Source organism: Pelmatolapia mariae, linkage group LG13 (assembly GCF_036321145.2).
Source record: "Pelmatolapia mariae isolate MD_Pm_ZW linkage group LG13, Pm_UMD_F_2, whole genome shotgun sequence".
Lineage (NCBI taxonomy): Eukaryota > Metazoa > Chordata > Actinopteri > Cichliformes > Cichlidae > Pelmatolapia > Pelmatolapia mariae.
The window spans coordinates 18,535,039-18,545,739 of record NC_086238.1 but is presented as its reverse complement, the minus strand read 5'-3'; the positions used below and the strand labels follow the sequence as shown (position 1 = coordinate 18,545,739).

The 10,701-nt window shown below is 40.9% G+C and overlaps 1 protein-coding gene across 1 annotated transcript; it reads left to right on the top strand.

Annotated features, from left to right (window-relative positions):
* The first annotated feature begins 1,458 nt into the window (after nucleotides 1-1,458).
* Nucleotides 1,459-10,251, top strand: mlh1 (mutL homolog 1, colon cancer, nonpolyposis type 2 (E. coli)). Its single transcript, XM_063491224.1, has 19 exons — nucleotides 1,459-1,912; nucleotides 2,140-2,230; nucleotides 2,973-3,071; nucleotides 3,151-3,224; nucleotides 3,322-3,394; nucleotides 3,475-3,566; nucleotides 3,643-3,685; nucleotides 3,797-3,885; nucleotides 3,983-4,095; nucleotides 4,189-4,282; nucleotides 6,243-6,396; nucleotides 6,696-7,033; nucleotides 8,533-8,675; nucleotides 9,010-9,118; nucleotides 9,227-9,290; nucleotides 9,363-9,527; nucleotides 9,624-9,716; nucleotides 9,799-9,909; nucleotides 9,998-10,251. The coding sequence occupies exons 1-19, from the start codon at nucleotides 1,806-1,808 to the stop codon at nucleotides 10,151-10,153; spliced, it is 2,208 nt and encodes a 735-aa protein (XP_063347294.1). The 5' UTR covers nucleotides 1,459-1,805; the 3' UTR covers nucleotides 10,154-10,251.
* Nucleotides 10,252-10,701: the final 450 nt, after the last annotated feature.

Here is a 10,701-nt window from a genome sequence, read left to right as displayed (position 1 = left end):
AGAGTACAGGGGAGAAAACTGCGCTAATGCCTAATAGTTTTACCTTTTAAAATACGTAATTTAATAATTATTTAGTTTTGCCTTGTCTGAACATTTGATATTAGACAACGCAAACCATGCCACTGTGGGTTAAGTCTTCTGGTGGGAGTGGAAGTAGTTAACATACAAACTATTTGGTGGGAATGTTGTACTCATACAGAACAAGGCTCTGGAATTTAGATGTTAAATGTCTTTACCTCTGTACATGTTACAACAGGTTTGCATACTAAGTTGCATACTATATGCTACTGTCAGCTGCTCCCATGTGAAAAACAGGCAGCTCTCCATGTTTGATTTGGCAGATTTTTACACAGCATGCCCTTTCCTGATGCAATCCCAAGGGGATTTCTGTTTCTGTTGGAATCTTTCATAGACCTTTCACTTCATAAGTGAATGTGTAAACAACTACATTATGGAGCTGCATTCAACGTACTATACCGTACATTTTGCTATTTTAACTATTACTGTGTACTATTCAGACATTTGGATGTAGGTTATTTTGATGCTTTGGCAATACTGTTTCTAAAAAAAAAGGTCATCAAAATAAATTGCTTTTTAATGTTACTTTGGCCTTTTATGTTATATATTCACTCCACAGCATGGCGGTTTACGCAATTTCCTCACAAGCGAAAGATCCCTGTTTAGATCATGAGAGGCGACACACATCCCTTTGGGGTTGTGTCAGGAAGGACATCTGGCATTAAAAAAAGAAAAGAAAAAACTCTGCCAAATCAAATATGCTGAGCTACCCATATGTGGTTACCTCTTGGGAATAAGGGAGAAGCCCAAAGTAGCTTTAGCCTATGCTGAAAATTGCTGAAGGCAAAAGATGAAGCTAAGGTTCCCTTAAATTAATTTAATGTTGTTATACAGCAGGTCTGTGATTGTGAAGCCAGGCTTTTTGGGGGCAATTCTGTAAGCGGTTGTGACCCCTGACCTTTTTGCAGACCAATCTTTACCAGGGCGCAGTTCTCAGGACTTCATTATGTAATGGTATTTATGGCTAATTACTTAAGCTATTTATTACCTTAAGCCTAAGTAAACACTTGTACAACCCAGAAATGGGCATGGCAAAGACCCACAGTATTATCTGTGTACCAGTCTCAGCACTAATAGATCAAACAAAAGGGGGGAAAGAAAGTAAAACACTTTAGTGGTTAAATAATTGCCATTTATTTTCTGCAAACATATTTGTAATTGAACTACATAACCGTAATTCTTTTAGCTTTTCGCAGGGAAATATCTGTTTACTCCTCAAAAAGCATGATTACGCAACCGTTACGGGTCGCTAGGCTACAGTGTTTCAAAAATATTTGCCAACGAAGAAGACTTTCCGGGAATTACGTAGCTCTACAGCCGGACGTAGTCCCCGCCCCCGCCTTCTACCCGCGCTGTCGTCGAAGATTGTGTGTTTAGGAAGATGCGTGCCTTTATCTAAATAAATTGAAAATTATGTCTAAAATTTTTCTCCGCAATTATAGTTTATTTTTAAAAGAGATTAATAGTTTTAAAACGTTTATCATAACGGTTATTGAGGTATTTGAGGGACCGACATTATAACTTCTGACATACTCTGACATTTTCAGGCGGAGTGAGTGGTCTGTTTGTTTGCTTCCTCTCTGGCCACAAGCGTGCTCAGTTTCGTCTACAGCAGTAATGCTGCACTTTAGCTTAAACAAATACCGTTTATTCCACATGTTTGCGTACTCGCACATTCTGCCTGCCCTTTAACTTTAACCAAACTACAAGTCAGCAGCTCTGTAAACATGGCGGGAGTTATCCGGAGGCTCGACGAGACTGTTGTCAACCGCATTGCTGCAGGAGAAGTTATCCAGCGTCCTGCCAACGCCGTCAAAGAAATGATTGAAAACTGGTAAATTATCAGCTATATAAAGAGCAGTTTCAATAACGTGAGCTAATGTACGACTGTACGACTAGTGACTTAAATATCCAAGTAGCGGGATTAATAAAGGTGGCCATACATGGCAGGGGTGACTGTTTACATCACGTGTAACATAGTAACAGACCTGTAACTGTCTCCTCTTAGCGTGCAGTGTGACCCTGTGGTAAATACACTTTTGTGTTTTACAATTGTTCCAGTTTGGATGCAAAGTCCACAAGCATTCAGGTGACGGTGAAGGACGGCGGACTGAAACTTCTTCAAATTCAGGACAACGGCACTGGCATCAGGGTGGGTGACACATGAGGGGAGCAGGACGGAGGACTCGCCCTTTTAGCTGGGTGGCGTCTGCTTTATCATTACTCAGTCAGGGTTAAGCTATTTTGGTTTTCTTCTGTCAGAGTGTGCTAAGTCTTTCCCTGAACTGAAAGACGGAAGACACTAACTCAAGTGTACTTGTTAACACATTTGAACATTTTATACTTGAGCTGTTTTCTTGTAACTACAGCCATTTTTTCATGTCTTCTAACCATTTGCCCCAGTAATTTGTGGTACCATTAAATATGACAAAATGAGAAGTAATATACGTTTTTAAAAAAATGATTTTTCATTAAAATGTAATTAAAATGACATGATTTTCATGTTCCAACCCACAGCGATGCATTGTTAAATTGTATAAATCTTAGTTTTGACCAGATAGAGAATTACATATTACTTACTCATAATTACTTGTCACAGGCTTTAGTTTTCCCACCACAGTGAGGAACAAGCATACAATGATATATGACTATAACAACTGAATGCATGAAGTTAAAACTGAATGAGTGCCTAAGCTTTCAAATGATGTTTTATGTTACGTCAGACATATTTATGCTATGAAAAGCAAAATTCTTTGTTTGGCTTTGATTAAAAATCACTTAAAATTTTAAGGGTCAGTATGAAGGGTTGCCTCAGAATGACCCTGCTGGTGACGTTATGGTAGTTTGTTCAGAATATGCTGTCTACCAAGTGAAACTCTTTTTCACTACTGCAGAAGGAGGATATGGAAATCGTTTGTGAGAGGTTCACCACGAGCAAACTTCAAACTTTTGAGGACCTTTCGAGTATAGCAACCTATGGATTCAGAGGAGAGGTGAGCTGTGCACCTCTGTCTGCCTTCACTGTATTTATTTGTTCTGCATTACATTTATTGTGTTTGTTCTTGTCTGCAGGCCCTTGCTAGTATAAGCCATGTTGCCCATGTGACCATAACCACAAAGACAGCTGATGCAAAGTGCGCTTACAGGTACTGTTGCATTCCTTATCTGCTCTAAAGCCTTACTAAAGGCTACAACACAACTAGGATGTCAGCTCTCTCATAAATTGGTTGTGTTCTCTTGCAGAGCCAACTACAGCGATGGCAAACTAAAAGGCCCTCCCAAACCATGTGCTGGAAACCAAGGAACGCAGATCCTTGTGAGTTCTCCTTGCACATGAGCTGTTCTATAAAATACAATTTATGGATGCTGAGAAGCTGCTCCTCTTGTTGACTGCAGGTGGAGGATCTTTTCTATAACGTCTCCACTAGGAGAAAAGCTCTAAAGAGCCCGAGCGATGAGTACTCCAGGATTGTAGAAGTGGTCGGCAGGTGTGGGTTTTATTCTTCATGTCTCATGATTCCTGGTGAATTTGCTTCAACTTGTTAACATTGTCTTACTCTGCAGGTACGCCATACACAACTCAGGAAAAAGCTTCTCTGTCAAAAAGGTAAGATGTGCTTTATTTTTCATTTAAATTAAACGCCTCCCTCAAGCACGCAAAGCAGTTTTCTTCAAATAAACTATTTGCTGTCTGTCTGTTTGTGACTCCTCTTTCCAGCAAGGAGAGACCATGGCAGATGTAAGGACTCTTCCCAATGCGTCTGTAGTGGATAATATTCGAGGGATTTTTGGCAACGCAGTCAGCAGGTATTCCGGCAAATCTCCTTTGATGAGGGCTGCTTTTAATGCAACCTCTTCTCACCTCTGCGCTGATTGCATGACCGGCTCTGTGGTATGTTCCCAGGGAGCTGATCGAAGTTGCCTGCGAAGATCAGAAGCTCGCTTATAAGATGAAAGGCTACATCTCAAACGCAAACTATTCAGTCAAGAAATGCATTTTGATCCTGTTCATAAACCGTACGTACCACAGAAACCTACTGGAAACACAGCAGTTAGCATTTAATCTTGTTAATGTTCCGTTAAATGAAGCTGTCTTCTGCGATGTCTCAGATCGTCTGGTGGAGTCGAGCGCTTTGAAGAAAGCGATTGAGACAGTTTATGCTGCATATCTCCCCAAGAACACACACCCGTTCCTTTACTTGAGGTAATGTACTTTACCTGTGTGGTTTTGTGTGTGTGTTTGCTTTTTTAAGTCGTACATATATTAATAACAACAATAATAGTTAGGGTCAGCAGGGGGAAGACACACATCTTTTTGACATTCATCTATCCTTGTAACTCAGTTATCACAGCTTGACCATCGCTCGAAGTTTTATGCAAAAGTTCTTGTTAAAAACTTGTTAAAACTGGACCAGGCACATAATGAAGGGTGTGTTCCAGTATTATCCAGTGCTGCCTGGTGATTGGGTGAGTTTAATGAGAAATCCACTTAAGTAGTACATTTATTTCCTGCCACAGAAAAGACAGATGTAAATATTTGGGAGATCAAGGAGAAGAGACAGCAGGTTGAGCTCAGTTTCAATTCAATTTTCTGCAATTCACATAGAACTCAAATGTGTGTAAGACAGTTTATTTTACACTTACAACATTAAAGTGAAATGCCAGCCTTGAAGTTTGAAAGGGGCTGAGTGAAAGAAAAGTTCTGTTCAGAATTTAAGGTGTAATGCATTAAATTGCAAACTGTTATTTTTCTCACATTATTCTAAATGTCCTGTTTGAGGAACATACAGAATTATGTTTCCGCTCTCCCAGGTCTGTCTCAGCTGACCTGGTCCCAGAGTACCCCCTCTGAATTTTGTACAACATGCTAACTGAAACATTACTCCTTGTAGAAAATTTCGGTGTCAGAGACCTTGACATTGTTTAGCGGACCGGTTTTGTTATTGACATAGTCTCTTATCTGAAAGTAATGCAAGAGGTTGTTCCTATCTTACATTCTTGCTCTATTTGATTAAAGCTCAGTAGGACCACATTCTCCAGTTGGTCTCTAAAAGAAAACCTCACAGTCCATTGTTTAAATGACCTGGTAAGAAATCCGGATTGGTAACAGTTGCGGAAGATGGATGTTATTTCAGTTCTCACTGCAATCCATTGCACTTCCCTCCAGTCCTTGAGTGTTTTTATTGTGATTGGGTTCCTACACCAACCTTTTACGGTTTTCATATTCTTCTTAACAATTAGGTTTGAAAGAGGGTGCTTAGATTCAATATAAAGCTAAATTGAAGAAGACGTCTCAATTTATATTTTCTAAATTCTGTGAAGCTGCAAAGTTGACTTCTTTATGAGTGCCCATCTTTTGGACCAGATGAAACTTTCATTTATATTTTTTAATTTGTTTTCTATTTGAATCAGCCTCGCTTGATAGAGCAGATGTGGGAGAACATTGATCTTAAGAAGTGAGACCCCTTGTAACCAGGACATAGGGAGTGAGTTGTAAAGATTAAGATCTTGCTTAATCTTATTGAATAAATAAGCTTTAAACATCTGATCAAACTGGGATGTTGTAAATATACCCAAGTAGACAAAACCCATCAGAGACCATTTCAAAGGGGAGGAAGTAAAGGATCTGGGTGTCTGTTGCTAACTCCTTAAGGACATAGCCTCAGATTTGGAGAAATAAATTTTTATACTGGAAAAGGTGCTAAATAAATGTATCATTTCTATCAGACGATTTACTGATTTTTATAGGGTTAGACAAGAATAATAAAAAATCATCAGCATATAAAGTAATCTTATGAAGATCCTGACCGATTACAATCCCACAGACTGCAGGGTCACATCTTTTTGTATCAGTTAACGACTTTATAGTCAGACTGAATAACAGTGGTGACAGGGGACAGCCCTGTTGACTTCCTCTCTTAAGAGTTTTTAGACCTAACCACATTAGCTGTAACAGTTGCTATAGGGCCATTAAAAAGAACCTTAAAGGAGTTAATGAAATTATGACCTAAACCAAATTGTTCAGCTTGGTCAAAGACCTTCTCTGCATCAAGAAAGACCCATCTATTGCTTGTTATTGATATATCTGAATCACATTTAGGACTCTTCTAACACTGTTACTTGAGTTACAACCTTAAATCACTGTTGCTTTCTAACTTCTACAGCTTAGAAATCGCTCCTCAGAATGTGGATGTTAATGTTCATCCCACTAAACATGAAGTGCACTTCCTGCATGAGGACAGTGTCATCGAGAGCGTTCAGAAGCACATCGAGAGCAAACTCCTGGGCTCCAACTCCTCACGTACATATTTCACTCAGGTATGAAGTGACAAGGTCTCTTTCTTACTATGCCCCCACTGTTTCACGTCCACATTATCTGACATATTGTGCACCGCCACGTGTTTACTGCAGACTGTAGATAAAAGATGGATACAGTCGCTTTAATTTCCTGCATTTCTTTTAAAGCTCGGTTTTAGCGTTCCTGTCACCATCTTTGTTTTTTTGCAACCACAAGTGACAACATTTGTATGAAAGGCTTTTGCCCTGGCTTCATTTTTCAACAGTGGAAGTTACCACCAGGTCATTCAGAGTCTGTGCCCATCTCTGTCTTTGTGTAGACGTTGTTGCCGGGACTGTCAGTCTCAGGTAACACCGAGATTAAGGCCTCCAGTACTACATCGGAGTCTAGCGAGCGAGTCTACGCACATCAGATGGTGAGGACCGACTGTCGCTCACAGAAGCTAGATGCCTTCCTCCAACCAAAAGAAAAGCCGCTCCCTGATCCCGAGCCTGCTGGTCCCAGCAGTGAGCAGACAGCAATCAAAGCCATCCAGCCGGACACCATAGAGATGGACGATGTAGATGACTCAGACATGCTGGAGGCGGTGGCTGAACAGGAAGCAGAGGTGCCAAAGGGCGAGGAACAAGTCAGCGTCGGTGCTCTTGATAATCAGAGGTGAATGACATATATGCAGTAGCAGTAGCAGCATTAGATTGTGTGAGTCAGCAGGGATTAAAGACTCAGTCAGGGAGTAACTTTAAGTGTAATCCTGTCAGAATTTCTGCAAGTTAGATCAGGACAAGTCTAATGTACGATTGATCCTGCACTGTGAGCAAATCTGAACATTGACCCGCAGCAAATGAGTTGTGTAAGAGAACAGAAAGAAGAATGTAAAAGTAAACATGGATCAGCCCTCACTGATGAGACATCACCCTTAGGGCCAATCAGTAACAAAAGCAGTGTTGTGTTTAACTAACACTGGCATTTAAAGTTACGGTATGTCATTTTTTAAGGTTGTTTAACTGAAAAAAAGAACGCTGTGCTCTTAAATATGCATTGAGGAGTGTATCAATACGTCTTCAAACAAAGTGTTGTTTTCTCATTAAATTAGAATTAATACAGAAATAGAATTAAATACATAGGAGCAGGTGATGGTTTGTGAAAGCTGCCATGTTGCCCAGTCATATTGAATACAGTGGCTGAGATGGACATGTGTTTATGTATGTGGCTAAAGAGTGGCCATACATACATAAGGTAATAGTATACCAGCAGGCTCGAGTATCCTAAGAATCACACTTTCCCTCTGATAAACTATTTGGTTAAACTCGCATTGTATAAGAGTTTATTCACTACCTGTGAGAGTGATTTTAGATCCACTTTAAAGAAAGTTTCACTTTCAGCGCCAGCTAACAACAGCTAACAGCTGAAAAAAGAGCAGCGCTTATCAACAGAAAAGTTCAGGATATCCTCAAAAACTCAGCTCATTATCGCTGTGATTACACAGGAGTGATTTTCACTGACTCATCAACTGGTATCAGACTCCTTTCACAAAGTTTTACAGCCTCCACCAGAGTAAATAGACGCGGACACATATTGACGGCTGGAGTAAGCCATCAATATATGATGGAGGAGTAAGAAAACAGAATTCAGTTGACTGTAACCTGTTGACATCTAGTGGTGAGATTGAATAACAGATTGTTAAGAGTTTTGGCGAGACTGTTGTTAAAACATGAACACTAAAGATCCTTCATAGATAGATTCCTGAGCTGTAAAGGGTGATTAAAGAGTTTAGGGCAAAATTTAAAGTGAGCCATCTGCGCAGCACAAAACAGCTGTGACAAATCAGACAAGAAAAGTCAAACATCTGGCAGCTTCAGAGCCACATATTCCTCCTTGTTGTAGAAGTAGATAAAGAAAGGATAAATATTGGAGTTAGATTACCAGAAACATGGCTCCAGATGAATACTGTTGGTTTCTTCTGCCCCCAAGTGGCCAACAAAGAAAGTCATCCAGTCCAAACTTGGAGTACATGTAGACTTTATATTTTTAAGACAACAAATATCTGCAGCTAAATGTGTGTTAACATGTATGATCATTGGCACATCCTGTTGAGTCCCACAGCATTTTTACTGTAACCTGGTGTGATTGAGTCTGTGTGTGTTATTGTGAGACAGGAAGCGACCGAGGACAGAGCAGAAAGAGCAGCAGCAGGAAGAAGGCGAGGACTTGACGGCCGCAGCCACGCCCAAGAGACGAGTGATCAAACTGACCAGCATCAAAGAGCTGAGAGCTGAGATCACAGCGAACACACATAAAGGTGTGGCGTCACAAAACCTGCCCTGTACCTCTGAGCAGTAGCGCCAAATCAGATCTGGGGAATCTCCATCCCGGCTAAACTGAGCAGTCTAACATAAGAACCTCTTTGACTCTCTAAAATTTTCCACTGATTTGACTTCCTGCTCCGGGGCCCAGGTCCTTTTTCATAACCAGCTTTACGCAACATCTTCTGCTGCTACATCATGCTCTCGTAATGATTCATTTGACCTCTCAGCATGTCTCAAATAAACCCTTTATTGATGAACTTTAAGAACAGTTTTTGTGATTTATATAACAAAACAAAATCAAACATTATTCATGCATGTTCTCTCCAGGTCTTCAAGAAATGATGCAGAACCACTCGTTTGTGGGCTGCGTCAATCCCCAGTGGTCTCTGGTGCAACATCATACTAAGCTCTACCTGCTCAACACCAACAAACTCAGGTGAGAACCGTGAAAAAAGGGAAAAAACAACTCTCACACTGCCTGTTCAGCTCTGCTGTTTCAAGCTGGTGCTGCTGCTCTATGTCTCATAATGTGTTTCTCTTACAGCCAGGAGCTTTTCTACCAAATACTCGTTTATGACTTTGGAAATTTCGGTGTACTCAGACTGTCTGTAAGTAAAGTGTACAGTGGCAGTGATTAGAAAACACTGTGTGGATCCTAATGGTGGATAATGTGTTTTCAGACCCCAGCACCTCTTTATGACTTGGCCATGTTGGCTTTGGAGTCGGAGGAGAGCGGCTGGACTGAAGAGGACGGTCCCAAAGAAGGCCTGGCTCAGTACATAGTGGACTTCCTGAAAAAGAAAGCGGAGATGCTAGAGGACTACTTCTCCATGGAGATAGACCAGGTGAGAAATATTCTCTTTAGATAATTTCTGCTTGAATGTCAACATTGTTCGAACTCATGTTCAAAAGAAACCAAACCTAAAACACATCCACAACAGGAAGGAAACCTACTAGGACTCCCGCTGCTCCTTGACAACTACACCCCAGTCATGGAGGGTCTCCCCATGTTCATCCTGCGCCTGGCCACTGAGGTAAGCTAGATCATAGCCTCTCCATTTAAGCTACAATTCTGGAAACACAAATTGAAGTCCTTTGTGCGGCGATGTCGTGCAGGTGAACTGGGACGGTGAAAAGGACTGTTTCAGAGACTTCAGCAAAGAGTGCAGCATGTTCTACTCCATCAGGAAGCAGTACATCCTGGAGGCTGAGCCAGGAGGGGAGCAGGTGTGAATACTGAACTTTGCAGAAATTGCCCAGCAAATTATGGACTTTGTTTTGTCTCGTGTGAAGTGTAACGCTCGTGACGTTTCAGGGCACTGAGGTGAACTCTTGGCGGTGGAAAGTCGAACACCTCATTTTTAAAGCTTTCCGAACCCTCTTCAGTCCTCCGAAGAGCTTCAGCGAGGATGGCACTGTGCTGCAGATCGCCAACTTACCCGATCTCTACAAAGTGTTTGAGAGGTGCTGAAACTGCTCATCATCAAAAATCAACTATATAAGCTGCTCTTTTTCTTTTCTTTTTAAAAAAATAACACATACTGTAAATAAATACTTTATAGAAAACAAGACTTCACATTTCTCTCTTTATGAGTAAAAATTCTGTTATAAAAGGGTCACTGTCACAGGAAAATCTTTCTGAACGGCTTACTGAAAAGTGCCAAGGCTCCACATGATTTCCTAACAGTAAGACTTCGGGCATGAAGCCAGGAAAATAGAAGTGGGTCACAAGTCCCATAACGAAACCCGAAAACGTGCCAGCAAATGAGCTCGACTTTTATTACTTCTCCATTCCACCTGTCAGTCGAAGCTGTGTCAGCACTCTGTGTGAAGGAAGTTAAAGCAGCTCTGCTAGTGTTTCCATCAACACCTGAGGGACAGTAATTAGTTTAACACCTGCAGAAGACCAGAAAAGTGAGTGAACTGTACTTACCTGATTTACTCTGTTTCGTTTTTAAAGAAGAAGAGCGAACCCGAGTTATTCTAGTGATTCCAAACAGGGACAAATTAAATTCTATA